General features: G+C 44.1%; 1 protein-coding gene across 1 annotated transcript in view; it reads left to right on the top strand.

Moving 5' to 3' along the window:
• The window catches only part of MAST1 (microtubule associated serine/threonine kinase 1), a 100,619-nt gene that overhangs the window by 45,932 nt on the left and 35,212 nt on the right, over nt 1-19,475 (top strand). Inside the window, exons 5-6 of the mRNA XM_040416017.1 lie at nt 12,135-12,196; nt 12,888-13,019. Of these exons, the coding sequence (XP_040271951.1) occupies nt 12,135-12,196; nt 12,888-13,019 (194 nt within the window). The remainder of the gene's footprint in view (nt 1-12,134; nt 12,197-12,887; nt 13,020-19,475) is intronic.

Raw genomic sequence — 19,475 nt, 5'->3', positions numbered from 1 at the left:
GTATATAGTGTATCATGTATAGAGCAGGACATGGAGGTATATAGTGTATCATGTATAGATCTGGACATGGAGGTATATAGTGTATCATGTATAGATCTGAACATTATTATTATTATATTATTATTAAACCTCCATTCATTCCATAGCACTGTACATGAGAAGGGGTATACATACATAATACAGACAAGAGCACTAAGCATGAACAAGACGAGTTACAAACTGGTACAGAAGGAGAGAGGGCCCTGCCCGTGAGGGCTTACAATCTACATGGTATAGTAGAAGGACACAGTAGGTGCGGGTGAAGTTGGTCATGGCGGTATAGAGGCAGCAGGGTCACTGTAGACTTGTCTGAAGAGGTGGGTATTTGGGTTTATTTGAAGGATTCCACTGTAGGTGAGAGTCTGATATGTTGGGGTAGCGAGTTCCAGAGTATGGGGGATGCACGGGAGAAGTCCTGGAGGCGATTGTGGGAAGAGGTGATAAGAGGAGAGGAGAGAAGGAGGTCTTGTGAGAATCGGAGAGTGCGTGTGGGGGTGTATCGGGAAAGTAGCTCAGAGATGTAGGGAGGGGACAGGATGTGGACGGCCTTGTATGTATTTGTTAGTACTTTGAAGTGAATTCGCTTGAAGTGAATTCTCTGGGCAATGGGGAACCAGTGAAGGGATTGGCAGAGGGGAGAGGCAGAAAAGTAACAGGGTGAGAGGTGGATTAGTCGGGCAGCAGAGTTGAGGATAGATTGGAGGTGTGCGAGAGTGCTAGATGGAAAGCCACAGAGGAGAGTGTTGCAGTAGTCTAGGCGGGAGATGATGAGGGCATGTACAAGCATTTTCACAGACTCAAAGTTGAGGAAAGCGCGGATGCAGGAGATGTTTTTGAGTTGGAAGCGGCAGGTGGTGGAAAGGGCTTAGATGTGTGGTCGGAAAGAGAGGGCAGAATCCAAGGTCACTCCAAGGCAGCGGACTTGGCCGGGGAGAGTGTGCAGCCATTGATCGTTATGGATAGGTCTGTTGGGGGGGTTAAGCAGGATGGGGGAAAGATGATGAATTCAGTTTTATCCATGTTAAGATTTAGAAAGCGAGAGGAGAAGAAAGATGATATAGAACAGGGGTGGCCAACCTTACAGGCACAAAGAGCCAGAAAAAAAAATCGTATGACTGCCAGGAGCCACAAGCTTTCCGTTTACACAAATATGCGTGCACACGACAGTATTACTGCAATTGAGTTATCAAACATTTAAAAGTGCATTTAAACCACCTTTCCTACCTGCAATGTAGACAGCTTTAGTGAGACTTCTGGCAATCTTTGTTTTTCACAATGTGTTTCAAGATTTCTCAGATGATACCCCATGCTCAGATGAACGCCCCATGCTCAGATGACCGCCCCATGCTCAGATGACCGCCCCATGCTCAGATGACCCCCCCATGCTCAGATGACCGCTCCATGCTCAGATGACCGCCCCATGCTCAGATGACCGCCCCATGCTCAGATGACCGCCCCATGCTCAGATGACCGCCCCATGCTCAGATGACCGCCCCATGCTCAGATGAACGCCCCATGCTCAGATGACCGATCTATGCTCAGATGATCGCCCCATGCTCAGATGACCGCCCCATGCTCAGATGACCGCCCCATGCTCAGATGACCGCCCTATGCTCAGATGATCGCCCCATGCTCAGGTGACTGCCCCATGCTCAGATGACCGCTCTATGCTCAGGTGACCGCCCCATGCTCAGGTGACCGCCCCATGCTCAGGTGACCGCCCCATGCTCAGGTGACCGCCCCATGCTCAGATGACCGCCCCATGCTCAGGTGACCGCTCTATGCTCAGATGACCGCCCCATGCTCAGGTGACCGCTCTATGCTCAGATGACCGCCCCATGCTCAGGTGACCGCTCTATGCTCAGATGATCGCCCCATGCTCAGATGATCGCCCTATGCTCAGATGATCGCCCCATGCTCAGATGACCGCCCCATGCTCAGATGACCGCCCCATGCTCAGGTGACCGCCCCATGCTCAGGTGACCGCCCCATGCTCAGGTGACCGCTCTATGCTCAGGTGACCGCCCCATGCTCAGGTGACCGCTCTATGCTCAGATGACCGCCCCATGCTCAGATGACCGATCTATGCTCAGATGATCGCCCCATGCTCAGATGACCGATCTATGCTCAGATGATCGCCCCATGCTCAGATGACCGATCTATGCTCAGATGATCGCCCCATGCTCAGATGACCGCCCCATGCTCAGATGACCGCCCCATGCTCAGATGACCGCCCTATGCTCAGATGATCGCCCCATGCTCAGGTGACCGCCCCATGCTCAGATGACCGCCCCATGCTCAGATAACCGCTCTATGCTCAGGTGACCGCCCCATGCTCAGGTGACCGCTCTATGCTCAGATGACCGCCCCATGCTCAGGTGACCGCCGCATGCTCAGGTGACCGCTCTATGCTCAGATGACCGCCCCATGCTCAGATGACCGCCCCATGCTCAGGTGACCGCTCTATGCTCAGATGACCGCCCCATGCTCAGGTGACCGCTCTATGCTCAGATGATCGCCCCATGCTCAGATGACCGCCCTATGCTCAGATGATCGCCCCATGCTCAGGTGACCGCCCCATGCTCAGATGACCGCCCCATGCTCAGATGACCGCCCCATGCTCAGATGACCGCCCTATGCTCAGGTGACCGCCCCATGCTCAGGTGACCGCTCTATGCTCAGGTGACCGCCCCATGCTCAGGTGACCGCTCTATGCTCAGATGACCGCCCCATGCTCAGATGACCGCCCCATGCTCAGATGACCGCCCCATGCTCAGATGACCGCCCCATGCTCAGGTGACCGCCCCATGCTCAGGTGACCGCCCCATGCTCAGGTGACCGCCCCATGCTCAGATGACCACCTATGCTTAGACTACCACCCATATGCTCAAACACGCTTGGTGTTGGGCAGTGGCACCTGTAAAAAAAAAGGCAGAGCAGCAGTGGCAGAGAGACTGAGGCCAGCAGCAGCCATTTCAGTCAGATTAGAGCCAAAGCTGCAGAGTGGCTGTAATCGGACTAAAATGGCTGCTGCTGGCCTCAGTGAGTCTCTCTGCCACTGCTGCTCTGATTGAGTGCCCACTGCCCTGCTGTCCACCATTAACAGTCATTAAAATTTACTATGGAGCTGGAAGCAGGTCCTCCTTGCTTGCTGCGCCACTTCTTGCCGCCCCCATAGCCCCAGCCCGCGGTCTGATGAATCTGGCTGCTGGGCTGGCACTGAGAAGACTGGGGGCGGGCATTACGACACAAACACACTCACAGATAGGGGTGTGGGGCCGTGGGCGGGCACATCGGCGGCTGGTGGCGGGGATAAGCACTGAAGCTTCGCCTTCTCTGCCGGAGGAGGGGGCGGAGCTGCAGTGAGTGATTGAGTCACGTGCCCGCTCTCGGCGCTCTGAGTCCTCTCCACTCTTCCACCTCGTTCCAGCGCTTGAAGTTCACTTACGCGCTGCAGAGAGGAGACCGTAATCGCTGGCCGCACCGCTCCCCTGTGAGCCGCAAATGAAGGCTCAAGGAGCCGCATGCGGCTCGCAAGCCGCAGGTTGGCCACCCCTGATATAGAAGATAGGCATTGTGGGATTCTGGATAGTAAGGTGGTGATGTCTGGACCAGAGAGGTAGATTTGTATGTCGCCAGCATAAAAGTGATACTGAAAGCCATGGGACTCTATGATCTGTCCCAGACCGGAAGTGTAGATAGAGAAGAGCAGGGGTCCTAGGACAGAGCCTCGCGGGACACCAACAGAGAGGGAATGAGACGAGGAGGTGGTGCGGGAGTGGGAGACGCTAAACATGGAGGTATATAGTGTATCATGTATAGAGCTGGACATGGAGGTATATAGTGTATAATGTATAGAGCAGGACATGGAGGTATATAGTGTATAATGTATAGAGCAGGACATGGAGGTATATAGTGTATAATGTATAGAGCTGGACATGGAGGTATATAGTGTATAATGTATAGAGCTGGACATGGAGGTATATAGTGTATAATGTATAGATCTGGACATGGAGGTATATAGTGTATAATGTATAGATCTGGACATGGAGGTATATAGTGTATAATGTATAGAGCAGGACATGGAGGTATATAGTGTATAATGTATAGATCTGGACATGGAGGTATATAGTGTATAATGTATATAGCTGGACATGGAGGTATATAGTGTATAATGTATATAGCTGGACATGGAGGTATATAGTGTATAATGTATAGAGCAGGACATGGAGGTATATAGTGTATAATGTATAGAGCAGGACATGGAGGTATATAGTGTATCATGTATAGAGCTGGACATGGAGGTATATAGTGTATAATGTATAGAGCAGGACATGGAGGTATATAGTGTATAATGTATAGAGCAGGACATGGAGGTATATCGTGTATAATGTATAGAGCAGGACATGGAGGTATATAGTGTATAATGTATAGAGCAGGACATGGAGGTATATAGTGTATCATGTATAGAGCAGGACATGGAGGTATATAGTGTATAATGTATATAGCTGGACATGGAGGTATATAGTGTATAATGTATATAGCTGGACATGGAGGTATATAGTGTATAATGTATAGAGCAGGACATGGAGGTATATAGTGTATAATGTATAGAGCAGGACATGGAGGTATATAGTGTATCATGTATAGAGCTGGACATGGAGGTATATAGTGTATAATGTATAGAGCAGGACATGGAGGTATATAGTGTATAATGTATAGAGCAGGACATGGAGGTATATCGTGTATAATGTATAGAGCTGGACATGGAGGTATATAGTGTATAATGTATAGATCTGGACATGGAGGTATATAGTGTATAATGTATAGAGCAGGACATGGAGGTATATAGTGTATAATGTATAGAGCTGGACATGGAGGTATATAGTGTATAATGTATAGAGCAGGACATGGAGGTATATAGTGTATAATGTATATAGCTGGACATGGAGGTATATAGTGTATAATGTATAGAGCAGGACATGGAGGTATATAGTGTATAATGTATAGAGCAGGACATGGAGGTATATAGTGTATAATGTATAGAGCAGGACATGGAGGTATATAGTGTATAATGTATAGAGCTGGACATGGAGGTATATAGTGTATAATGTATAGAGCTGGACATGGAGGTATATAGTGTATAATGTATAGAGCAGGACATGGAGGTATATAGTGTATAATGTATAGAGCAGGACATGGAGGTATATAGTGTATAATGTATAGATCTGGACATGGAGGTATATAGTGTATAATGTATAGAGCAGGACATGGAGGTATATAGTGTATAATGTATAGAGCTGGACATGGAGGTATATAGTGTATAATGTATAGAGCTGGACATGGAGGTATATAGTGTATAATGTATAGATCTGGACATGGAGGTATATAGTGTATAATGTATAGAGCAGGACATGGAGGTATATAGTGTATAATGTATAGAGCTGGACATGGAGGTATATAGTGTATAATGTATATAGCTGGACATGGAGGTATATAGTGTATAATGTATAGAGCAGGACATGGAGGTATATAGTGTATAAAGTATAGATCTGGACATGGAGGTATATAGTGTATCATGTATATAGCTGGACATGGAGGTATATAGTGTATCATGTATAGATCTGGACATGGAGGTATATAGTGTATCATGTATAGAGCAGGACATGGAGGTATATAGTGTATAATGTATAGAGCTGGACATGGAGGTATATAGTGTATAATGTATAGAGCAGGACATGGAGGTATATAGTGTATCATGTATAGATCTGGACATGGAGGTATATAGTGTATCATGTATAGAGCTGGACATGGAGGTATATAGTGTATAATGTATAGAGCTGGACATGGAGGTATATAGTGTATAATGTATAGAGCAGGACATGGAGGTATATAGTGTATAATGTATATAGCTGGACATGGAGGTATATAGTGTATAATGTATAGAGCAGGACATGGAGGTATATAGTGTATAATGTATAGAGCAGGACATGGAGGTATATAGTGTATAATGTATAGAGCTGGACATGGAGGTATATAGTGTATAATGTATAGAGCAGGACATGGAGGTATATAGTGTATAATGTATAGATCTGGACATGGAGGTATATAGTGTAAAATGTATAGATCTTGACATGGAGGTATATAGTGTATAATGTATAGAGCAGGACATGGAGGTATATAGTGTATAATGTATAGAGCTGGACATGGAGGTATATAGTGTATAATGTATATAGCTGGACATGGAGGTATATAGTGTATAATGTATAGAGCAGGACATGGAGGTATATAGTGTATAATGTATAGAGCTGGACATGGAGGTATATAGTGTATAATGTATAGAGCTGGACATGGAGGTATATAGTGTATAATGTATAGAGCAGGACATGGAGGTATATAGTGTATAATGTATAGAGCTGGACATGGAGGTATATAGTGTATCATGTATAGAGCTGGACATGGAGGTATATAGTGTATAATGTATAGAGCAGGACATGGAGGTATATAGTGTATAATGTATAGAGCAGGACATGGAGGTATATAGTGTATAATGTATAGAGCAGGACATGGAGGTATATAGTGTATAATGTATAGAGCAGGACATGGAGGTATATAGTGTATAATGTATAGAGCTGGACATGGAGGTATATAGTGTATAATGTATAGAGCTGGACATGGAGGTATATAGTGTATAATGTATAAAGCAGGACATGGAGGTATATAGTGTATAATGTATAGAGCTGGACATGGAGGTATATAGTGTATAATGTATAGAGCAGGACATGGAGGTATATAGTGTATAATGTATATAGCTGGACATGGAGGTATATAGTGTATCATGTATAGATCTGGACATGGAGGTATATAGTGTATCATGTATAGAGCAGGACATGGAGGTATATAGTGTATAATGTATAGAGCAGGACATGGAGGTATATAGTGTATAATGTATAGATCTGGACATGGAGGTATATAGTGTATAATGTATAGATCTGGACATGGAGGTATATAGTGTATAATGTATAGAGCAGGACATGGAGGTATATAGTGTATAATGTATATAGCTGGACATGGAGGTATATAGTGTATAATGTATAGAGCTGGACATGGAGGTATATAGTGTATAATGTATAGAGCAGGACATGGAGGTATATAGTGTATAATGTATAGAGCTGGACATGGAGGTATATAGTGTATAATGTATAGAGCAGGACATGGAGGTATATAGTGTATAATGTATATAGCTGGACATGGAGGTATATAGTGTATCATGTATAGATCTGGACATGGAGGTATATAGTGTATCATGTATAGAGCAGGACATGGAGGTATATAGTGTATAATGTATAGAGCAGGACATGGAGGTATATAGTGTATAATGTATAGATCTGGACATGGAGGTATATAGTGTATAATGTATAGATCTGGACATGGAGGTATATAGTGTATAATGTATAGAGCAGGACATGGAGGTATATAGTGTATAATGTATATAGCTGGACATGGAGGTATATAGTGTATAATGTATAGAGCAGGACATGGAGGTATATAGTGTATAATGTATAGAGCAGGACATGGAGGTATATAGTGTATAATGTATAGAGCTGGACATGGAGGTATATAGTGTATAATGTATAGAGCAGGACATGGAGGTATATAGTGTATAATGTATATAGCTGGACATGGAGGTATATAGTGTATCATGTATAGATCTGGACATGGAGGTATATAGTGTATCATGTATAGAGCAGGACATGGAGGTATATAGTGTATAATGTATAGAGCAGGACATGGAGGTATATAGTGTATAATGTATAGATCTGGACATGGAGGTATATAGTGTATAATGTATAGATCTGGACATGGAGGTATATAGTGTATAATGTATAGAGCAGGACATGGAGGTATATAGTGTATAATGTATATAGCTGGACATGGAGGTATATAGTGTATAATGTATAGAGCTGGACATGGAGGTATATAGTGTATAATGTATAGAGCTGGACATGGAGGTATATAGTGTATAATGTATAGAGCTGGACATGGAGGTATATAGTGTATAATGTATAAAGCAGGACATGGAGGTATATAGTGTATAATGTATATAGCTGGACATGGAGGTATATAGTGTATAATGTATAGAGCAGGACATGGAGGTATATAGTGTATAATGTATATAGCTGGACATGGAGGTATATAGTGTATAATGTATATAGCTGGACATGGAGGTATATAGTGTATAATGTATAGAGCAGGACATGGAGGTATATAGTGTATCATGTATAGAGCAGGACATGGAGGTATATAGTGTATAATGTATAGATCTGGACATGGAGGTATATAGTGTATCATGTATAGAGCTGGACATGGAGGTATATAGTGTATAATGTATAGAGCTGTACATGGAGGTATATAGTGTATAATGTATAGAGCTGGACATGGAGGTATATAGTGTATAATGTATAGAGCAGGACATGGAGGTATATAGTGTATAATGTATATAGCTGGACATGGAGGTATATAGTGTATAATGTATATAGCTGGACATGGAGGTATATAGTGTATAATGTATATAGCTGGACATGGAGGTATATAGTGTATAATGTATAGAGCAGGACATGGAGGTATATAGTGTATAATGTATAGAGCTGGACATGGAGGTATATAGTGTATAATGTATAGATCTGGACATGGAGGTATATAGTGTATAATGTATAGAGCTGGACATGGAGGTATATAGTGTATAATGTATAGAGCTGTACATGGAGGTATATAGTGTATAATGTATAGATCTGGACATGGAGGTATATAGTGTATAATGTATAGAGCTGGACATGGAGGTATATAGTGTATAATGTATAGATCTGGACATGGAGGTATATAGTGTATCATGTATAGAGCTGGACATGGAGGTATATAGTGTATAATGTATAGAGCTGTACATGGAGGTATATAGTGTATAATGTATAGAGCTGGACATGGAGGTATATAGTGTATAATGTATAGAGCAGGACATGGAGGTATATAGTGTATAATGTATATAGCTGGACATGGAGGTATATAGTGTATAATGTATATAGCTGGACATGGAGGTATATAGTGTATAATGTATAGAGCAGGACATGGAGGTATATAGTGTATAATGTATAGAGCAGGACATGGAGGTATATAGTGTATAATGTATAGAGCTGGACATGGAGGTATATAGTGTATAATGTATAGAGCTGGACATGGAGGTATATAGTGTATAATGTATAGAGCAGGACATGGAGGTATATAGTGTATAATGTATAGAGCAGGACATGGAGGTATATAGTGTATAATGTATATAGCTGGACATGGAGGTATATAGTGTATAATGTATAGAGCTGTACATGGAGGTATATAGTGTATAATGTATAGAGCTGGACATGGAGGTATATAGTGTATAATGTATAGAGCTGGACATGGAGGTATATAGTGTATAATGTATATAGCAGGACATGGAGGTATATAGTAGTACATGCACACGTATGTTCTGATCGGTCACACAGCAGTACATGTACACGTATCTTCTGATCGGTCACACAGCAGTACATGCACACGTATCCTCTGATCGGTCACACAGCAGTACATGCACACGTATCTTCTGATCGGTCACACAGCAGTACATGCACACGTATCTTCTGATCGGTCACACAGCAGTACATGCACACGTATCTTCTGATCGGTCACACACCAGTACATGCACACGTATCTTCTAATCGGTCACACAGCAGTACATGTACACGTATCCTCTGATCGGTCACACAGCAGTACATGCACACGTATCTTCTGATCGGTCACACAGCAGTACATGTACACGTATCTTCTGATCGGTCACACAGCAGTACATGCACACGTATCTTCTGATCGGTCACACACCAGTACATGCACACGTATCTTCTAATCGGTCACACAGCAGTACATGTACACGTATCTTCTGATCGGTCACACAGCAGTACATGTACACGTATCTTCTGATCGGTCACACAGCAGTACATGCACACGTATGTTCCGATCGGTCACACAGCAGTACATGCACACGTATCTTCTGATCGGTCACACAGCAGTACATGCACACGTATCTTCTGATCGGTCACACAGCAGTACATGCACACGTATCTTCTGATCGGTCACACAGCAGTACATGTACACGTATCTTCTGATCGGTCACACAGCAGTACATGCACACGTATCTTCTGATCGGTCACACACCAGTACATGCACACGTATCTTCTAATCGGTCACACAGCAGTACATGTACACGTATCTTCTGATCGGTCACACAGCAGTACATGTACACGTATCTTCTGATCGGTCACACAGCAGTACATGCACACGTATGTTCCGATCGGTCACACAGCAGTACATGCACACGTATCTTCTGATCGGTCACACAGCAGTACATGTACACGTATCTTCTGATCGGTCACCCAGCAGTACATGCACACGTATCTTCTGATCGGTCACACAGCAGTACATGTACACGTATCTTCTGATCGGTCACACAGCAGTACATGTACACGTATCTTCTGATCGGTCACACAGCAGTACATGTACACGTATCTTCTGATCGGTCACACAGCAGTACATGCACACGTATGTTCCGATCGGTCACACAGCAGTACATGCACACGTATCTTCTGATCGGTCACCCAGCAGTACATGCACACGTATCTTCTGATCGGTCACACAGCAGTACATGCACACGTATCTTCTGATCGGTCACACAGCAGTACATGCACACGTATCCTCTGATCGGTCACACAGCAGTACATGCACACGTATCTTCTGATCGGTCACACAGCAGTACATGCACACGTATCTTCCGATCGGTCACACAGCAGTACATGCACACGTATCTTCTGATCAGTCACACAGCAGTACATGCACACGTATCCTCTGATCGGTCACACAGCAGTACATGCACACGTATCTTCTGATCAGTCACACAGCAGTACATGCACACGTATCCTCTGATCGGTCACACAGCAGTACATGTACACGTATCTTCTGATCGGTCACACAGCAGTACATGCACACGTATCTTCTGATCGGTCACACAGCAGTACATGCACACGTATCTTCTGATCGGTCACACAGCAGTACATGCACACGTATCTTCTGATCGGTCACACACCGGTACATGCACACGTATCTTCTGATCAGTCACACAGCAGTACATGCACACGTATCCTCTGATCGGTCACACAGCAGTACATGCACATGTATCTTCTGATCGGTCACACACCGGTACATGCACACGTATCTTCTGATCGGTCACACAGCAGTACATGTACACGTATCCTCTGATCGGTCACACAGCAGTACATGCACATGTATCTTCTGATCGGTCACACAGCAGTACATGCACAGGTATCTTCTGATCGGTCACACAGCAGTACATGCACACGTATCCTCTGATCGGTCACACAGCAGTACATGCACACGTATGTTCCGATCGGTCACACAGCAGTACATGCACACGTATCTTCTGATCGGTCACACAGCAGTACATGCACACGTATCTTCTGATCGGTCACACAGCAGTACATGCACAGGAATCTTCTGATCGGTCACACAGCAGTACATGTACACGTATCTTCTGATCGGTCACACAGCAGTACATGCACACGTATCTTCTGATCGGTCACACAGCAGTACATGCACACGTATGTTCCGATCGGTCACACAGCAGTACATGCACACGCAGTAGCGGGCACATCTGCAGGCTCACACCTCTCCCCCTCCCATCTGCAGATCCCTCTCCTCTTCCCTCACTCGCCCTCAGAATATCCTTGTCATCTCGCCCTCTGTCCCTCGTCCTCCCATCTCCAGGTTTCTTCCTTCCTCTCCCCTTCTGAGGATGTGATCTCCACCTGACCACCTTCCCACACTCTCCTCCTCCTGCTGCTCCCATCCATCCTGTCCTTGCCTCCATTATCCCCGTCCTGTCCTTCTCTCTGATTTCTCCATCTTCACCACCTCCTGGAGAACATCCTCCCTCCCCTCCATCTCCTTCAGCCGTAGTCTTCCTAATCTGCCTCTGATCACCGTATCCCATCCCCCTCCAGCTGTGGTACTCACCTGGACGAGGTCACCTACCCACCATCGCCATGTTTAGACGAACCAAGAGGTAATCTGGGTCTGGTGGAGGGTAAGCGGGGTGATAAATGTCCTCTAGGCGGGATTATGTCAGCGATTATCTTGGTGTGGAAGAGTGTAGTAGTGTCAGGTGCTGAGGAAATGCAGCAGAGCCGAGATGCCTGGGTTATAGGTGACTTACCTGTAACCAATACAAGGAAGAGTCTACATTTGGCTGAAGAGCTAACACCTAAAAAACGGACAAAGGCAGAAATGTAGATTGTACATACGTTTAATTTCAAAGCTATGCCATCAAAGTAAAGAACTGACCATCAGCGCTGACACTGGCTGGTCAGATGCGATCTATCAAGATACATCGGATACCTGCACCGCTCAAAACGCGTTGCGTCTATGGCCATTTAATAGACGGGATCCTTAAGGGCATGTTATAGTGTTGTTCAGAAGAGCTTGCACTCTGTCTATTACAGTATGAGTATTACAGTCTGCATGTCATGTATTATTCATCGCTGCCTGTCTGCAGTTGTATGTACGACTTGCCATAGCACATGTATGTGGGGGCGTGTAAGCATGTCCTGGGTCTCCCTTGGGGTGTCACGCTGTGTATCTGCCAGCTGAGCTGTCTGGTCTGAGATTCCAGACTGTGTGTCTGCGCTCCTCTCCCGGCGCAGGGTGTCAGTCACATGCCTTTCCAGGGTCTTTGTTCCTCAGTGTATGATGTACAGGAGAAATAGACACCCTGCAAATCACTGCTTTATCATGTAGTTGTAGGAGCAGCAACCGGAAGAGCCTAATCCTGACGAGCAGCAGTTCTCCCACCCTCCCCCGACCGCACTCACCTCTGCCCGGTCACATAGGTAAGTGGTCGTGAAATATAGGCTCCTGTGAGCATGCTGGTATAACCTGGGTATCTCCTGTATATAATTATATATGTACAGCAGGTATAAGTTATACATCTTCTTGTATATAGTGATATGGAACATGCTGGTATAACCTGGGTATCTCCTATATATAATTATATATTTACAGCTGGTATAAGTTATACATCTTCTTGTATATAGTAATATGGAGCATGCTGGTATAACCTGGGCATCTCCTGTATATAATTATATATGTACAGCTGGTATAAGTTATACATCTTCTTGTATATAGTGATATGGACCATGCTGGTATAACCTGGGCATCTCCTGTATATAATTATATATGTACAGCTGGTATAAGTTATACATCTTCTTGTGTATAGTGATATGGACCATGCTGGTATAACCTGGGTATCTCCTGTATATAATTATATATGTACAGCCGGTATAAGTTATACATCTTCTTGTATATAGTGATATGGACCATGCTGGTATAACCTGGGCATCTCCTGTATATAATTATATATGTACAGCTGGTATAAGTTATACATCTTCCTGTATACAGTGATATGGACCATGCTGGTATAACCTGGGTATCTCCTGTATATAATTATATATGTACAGCTGGTATAAGTTATACATCTTCTTGTATACAGTGATATGGAGCATGCTGGTATAACCTGGGTATCTCCTGTATATAATTATATATGTACAGCTGGTATAAGTTATACATCTTCTTGTATATAGTGATATGGACCATGCTGGTATAACCTGGGCATCTCCTGTATATAATTATATATGTACAGCTGGTATAAGTTATACATCTTCTTGTATATAGTAATATGGACCATGCTGGTATAACCTGGGCATCTCCTGTATATAATTATATATGTACAGCTGGTATAAGTTATACATCTTCTTGTATATAGTGATATGGACTATGCTGGTATAACCTGGGCATCTCCTGTATATAATTATATATGTACAGCTGGTATAAGTTATACGTCTTCTTGTATACAGTGATATGGACCATGCTGGTATAACCTGGGCATCTCCTGTATATAATTATATATGTACAGCTGGTATAAGTTATACATCTTCTTGTATATAGTGATATGGACCATGCTGGTATAACCTGGGTATCTCCTGTATATAATTATATATGTACAGCCGGTATAAGTTATACATCTTCTTCTATATAGTGATATGGAACATGCTGGTATAACCTGGGTATCTCCTGTATACAATTATATATGTACAGCTGGTATAAGTTATACATCTTCTTCTATATAGTGATATGGAACATGCTGGTATAACCTAGGTATCTCCTGTATATAATTATATATGTACAGCCGGTATAAGTTATACGTCTTCTTGTATACAGTGATATGGAGCATGCTGGTATAACCTGGGCTTCTCCTGTATATAATTATATATGTACAGCTGGTATAAGTTATACATCTTCCTGTATATAGTGATATGGACCATGCTGGTATAACCTGGGCATCTCCTGTATATAATTATATATGTACAGCTGGTATAAGTTATACATCTTCTTGTATATAGTGATATGGAGCATGCTGGTATAACCTGGGTATCTCCTGTATATAATTATATATGTACAGCTGGTATAAGTTATACATCTTCTTCTATACAGTGATATTGACCATGCTGGTATAACCTGGGTATCTCCTGTATATAATTATATATGTACAGCTGGTATAAGTTATACATCTTCCTGTATATAGTGATATGGAGCATGCTGGTATAACCTGGGCATCTCCTGTATATAATTATATATGTACAGCTGGTATAAGTTATACATCTTCTTGTATATAGTGATATGGACCATGCTGGTATAACCTGGGTATCTCCTGTATATAATTATATATGTACAGCTGGTATAAGTTATACATCTTCCTGTATATAGTGATATGGACCATGCTGGTATAACCTGGGTATCTCCTGTATATAATTATATATGTACAGCTGCTATAAGTTATACATCTTCCTCTATATAGTGATATTGACCATGCTGGTATAACCTGGGTATCTCCTGTATATAATTATATATGTACAGCTGCTATAAGTTATACATCTTCCTCTATATAGTGATATTGACCATGCTGGTATAACATAATAATAATCTTTATTTCTATAGCGACATTGTATTCCACAATGCTTTACAATTCAGAGGGTTCATGTACAAAACAGAGTTACTGGCTAATGTACAACTGAAACTCTAGGATTAAAGGCCCTGCTCGCAAGAGCTTATAATCTATGAGGAAGTGAGGGTGACACAAAAGGTATTTGATTGTTATATGAAGTAGTCCAGCCATCTTTGCAGTGAAAGGAGTGGTGTAGGTCAAACTGCTTTGGGTGTGGGACTCTCAGAAAATCGAGTTCAGTTTTTTTTTTTGTTTTCTTTTTTTTTGGGGGGGGGGGGGGGGGGGGTTACTGTGGGGAGAAAAGGTTTTTAAGGAGAGCAGGTGCAGCTTGAGAAAAGTCTTAAAGAGGGGAGTGTGAGGTATGAACTATGGAGGATGTTAGTCTTAGTCTTAGTCCATTTCCACCGTCAGAAAAGGGTGGAATCTGGAGATGTTGTTAAGGTGCAGGACGACAAGAGCATGCAAGTGATTGTATATAGGTAACAAAGGAAAGATCCGAGTCAAACATGACCCCAAGACAGCTGGCATGCTGCCCAAGAGTTATGACAGTACCCAAGATCAAAATTGAAATATCAAGTTTAGGTGGGTTAGTAGAGGGGGGAAAGACAAGAAGTTCAGTTTTTGAGAGGTTCAGTTTTAGATACAGAGAGGGCATAATGTTAGAGACAGCTGTCAGACAAATACTGGTATTTTGGAGTAAAGCAGGGGTGATGTCAGGGAATGAAATGTATAGTTGTGTGTCATCAGCATAGAGATAGTACTGAAAGCCAAATCTATTGATAGTCTGTCCGATGGGGGCTGTGTAGAGAGAGAAGAGTAGAGGACCTAGGACTGAACCCTGAATAACCCCGACAGCAAGAGGAAGAGAAGAAGAAGTAGATGCATTGAATGATACACTAAAAGAGTGGCCAGAGAGAAAGGGAGAGAACCACGAGAGAAACAGTGTCCTTAAGGCCAATTGAGTGGAGCATGGTGAGGAGGAGTTTGTGGTCTACTGTCTCAAATGCTACAGAGAGATCCAGAAGAATCAGTAGAGAATAATCGCTATTCCTTTTTGCTGTCAGGAGATCTTTAGACACTTCAGTAAGGGCAGTTTCTGTAGAGTAGAGAGGGCCAAAGGCAGATTGTAAGGGGTCATGAAGAGAGTTTGCAGAAAGATGGCTTATTAAGTTAGAGTAGACAAGACGTTCCAGGAGATGAAGGAGAGGTTAGAAACAGGTCGATAGTTAACAGCACCGGTCGGGTCAAGTGATGGTTTTTTAGTAGTGGGGTTATAACAGAATGTTTGAAAGAGAACGGAAAGATCCAATAAGAGAGAATGAGAGGTTAAACATTGTATTAAGGTGAGTAATGGCAGCCGGGGAGAGGAACTGGAGGAGGTGTGAAGGAATAGGATCACTGCTGCAGATCGAGAAGAGGAGGGACAGCATGTGAAAGTGTAGGAAGGAGGATTGAAATTGGTTGGGGAATAGGAGATTATTTCCTGCCAGAGGTTACCAATCCTGTCTCTGAAGTAAGTGGCCATGTCATCAGCACAGAGGTCAGTGACAAATTCTTCAAATTTTGGGCTTAGAAGGGAATGAAAAGTGTCAAAGAGTCGTTTCGAGTTATTTCAGAGTGAAGATATGAGAGAGGTGAATTACTTCTGTCTGACAATGTTAAGGGCCAAATTGTAGCATAAATTTATAATGGCAGAAATCTGCTGATATTCGAGATTTTCTCCATAAGCGTTCTGCACATCAGGAGCACCTCTGGAGAAAATGTGTTTCAGGTGTGTGCCAGGGTTGACATGTTCTGTGTCGGGAGGGTCGGATTGATATTGGAGCAGCTTCATCCAGGGTAGTTTTGAGGGTATGGTTGTAATGATGGGCAGCCTGGTCTGGACAGGAGAGGGAAGAGATTGGGGTAAGCACTAACTGTAGGGTTTCAATGAGTTGCTGACAGTTAATGGTGTGTAGGTTTCTATAAGTGTAAAAAGTAGGATTGTTGTTAGAGAGTGAGAGGTCTTTATACCAAACGAAAGAAGATTGTGGTCAGAAAGTGGGAAGGATGAGTTAATAAAGTTTAAAACTAAGCAGTGATGGAAGAAGACTAGATCAAGTGTATTGCCCTCTTTGTGCATGGCAGAGAAAGTAAGTTGTGATAGGCGAAGAGTGGAGGTTAGGGGAGATAAGAGTGGAGGCTGATGGGGAGATAGGATCATCAATAGGGATATTAAAATCACCCTTAATATGAGTTGGTGAATCAGAAGATAGAAGCTGAGGAAGCTAGGCAGGAAAGTGAGTCAGGAATTGGAGGGGGGAGTATGGGAGACAACAACAATTTGCAGGGGGAATGGATTTCACAAGAGGGGAATGCGAGAGAGGGTTCAGGGGGAATTACCTGAAACGTGAACTGTGGAGAAACTATTATGCCTACTCCTCCACCATGCCCGTCATCAGGTCTAGAGGTATGGGAAAAGTGAAGTCCACCATAGGATAAGGTGGCAGGGTGTCACGGTGCGGTTCACTGTGACAGTTGTGGCCATGCAGGCTGGCTGCATACTCTCTCGCGTCGTACTGGCTGCAGGCTGACTCCTATGTATGCTGGTTGCTTGGGGCTGCGCGTTGGCGGAGGTGTCTTTAGTGAACTATGCCTGTGAATGTGTGTACTTCCAGTGTCTGTATCTCTGGGGTACCTGTCACCGGGGCCGTGCAGGCTGGCTGCATGCGCTTTGTGTACTGGCTGTGCGTATTTCCATATATGCTGGTTCTGCGATGCGTGCTGGCTGCGGCCTTGTGTGTGAACAGAGTCTGAGTATGGATGCATTTCTGTTTGTATCACAGTGCAGTTCTGTCACTCCTAGTTGTTGTGTAGGCTGGCTGCCTGTAACCTCGTACTGGCTACAATTATCCTGTGTATGCTGGTTGTCGTTTGGGGCGTGCTGGCTGCAGCATACTGTGTCTGGTGTGAGCTGTCACTTGTGATTGTATGGGCTGTGCTTCTGGTGGGGTTAACCTTCCCTGGTCTGTTCCTGGGTGCGGCTTATCAGTTTCCCTCATTATGCAGCTATTTCTACCTGTTACTGAGTTGTGGGGCTTGAGGTCAGTCTGTCTTGTGCCTTGCTGGGTGTAGCCCCTTGTTGCTGACCCAGGTTTTATTTGCCATCTGTCCTTCTGTGTGGTGTCGCCTGGTAAAGTGATCTTGTTGTTGTTGTATCCTTATCCATGCCTTGCCTGATCTTCTGTACATGGTCTGTGTCATTGATGCTGTATCATGTCTGTTTCATGTATAGCTATGTCTGTTCCATGTCTAACCTGGTAGTGCCTACTGCTTCTGATCCAGTCTATTCCATGTCTTGCCTGCAGTGCCTTACTGCATCTGTCCCTGTGTTTGTCCTGCCTTCGTGGGAGGGCTACTGGGTTCTTCGGAGGGAGGACATCTAGTCTGTGTGCAGCTCTGTCTGTCACCACCATGCTTCCATTCCACATGGGGTCCAGGCATCTGCTTGTGTGCTGGTTCCCTTTTGTCTCGTCTGATCTATGTCCTGTGTTTGCTTGGGTTCCAGTTCTGTTGTCTGTTCCACTGGTGCTTGCACCAGCGTGGTTCTCAGCAGGTAGCGGCCAAGTGTACTGGGACATTCCTGGAGGTGCGACCAGTGAGCCCTCGGCCAAGTTCACCCCCACCACCTGGGGCTCTGTGAAGAACTGGGCTCACTGGCTCTTCATCCTCTAGGTTTTGCCTCTGGTCTGCCGGTGCACTTGGTTCAGTGGTAGTGCTACCACTATTGCTTAACCTGCTTTACTGTCGCGTTCTTTTATTACATGCGTAATAAAGCATTCAGTTGGGTTCCCGGTCTGTTTCTGCCTGTGTCCTGTTTGCAAGACATCCCGGAGGTCTGCCTTGGTCCTCCATAACGTGACACATCTGAAGCAGTGTCAGAACGTTGAAGCCAGGTTTCTGTAAGCGCCAGCAAGTTCAGAGAGTGTGAGAGGAAGAAGTCGTGGATTGTAGGGGGTTTGTTACAGACGGCCCATTCTAGAGCGCACAGTTAAAAGAGACTCGAGAAGATGTACAGAGAATATTCATATTTTTAGGGTTTCTATGTGTGGCATGTGAGAACACGAAGTTAGCGATAGAGGGCCGGGGTTTGGTGAAATATCCCCTGCAGCTAGTAGCAGGAGAACAGAAAGGGACAGCAAGTGGTTGAATGATTTGTTAGGGTGTTTTTTATGCTGGACCATGGAGGAAGATGGGTCAGGGTGATGCCCTGTCCAACTGCCATGATTAACTGCCAGGCACTTAG

Source organism: Bufo bufo, chromosome 1 (genome assembly GCF_905171765.1).
Source record: "Bufo bufo chromosome 1, aBufBuf1.1, whole genome shotgun sequence".
NCBI classification, from domain to species: domain Eukaryota; kingdom Metazoa; phylum Chordata; class Amphibia; order Anura; family Bufonidae; genus Bufo; species Bufo bufo.
This window is presented reverse-complemented; position numbering and strand designations above follow the sequence as displayed.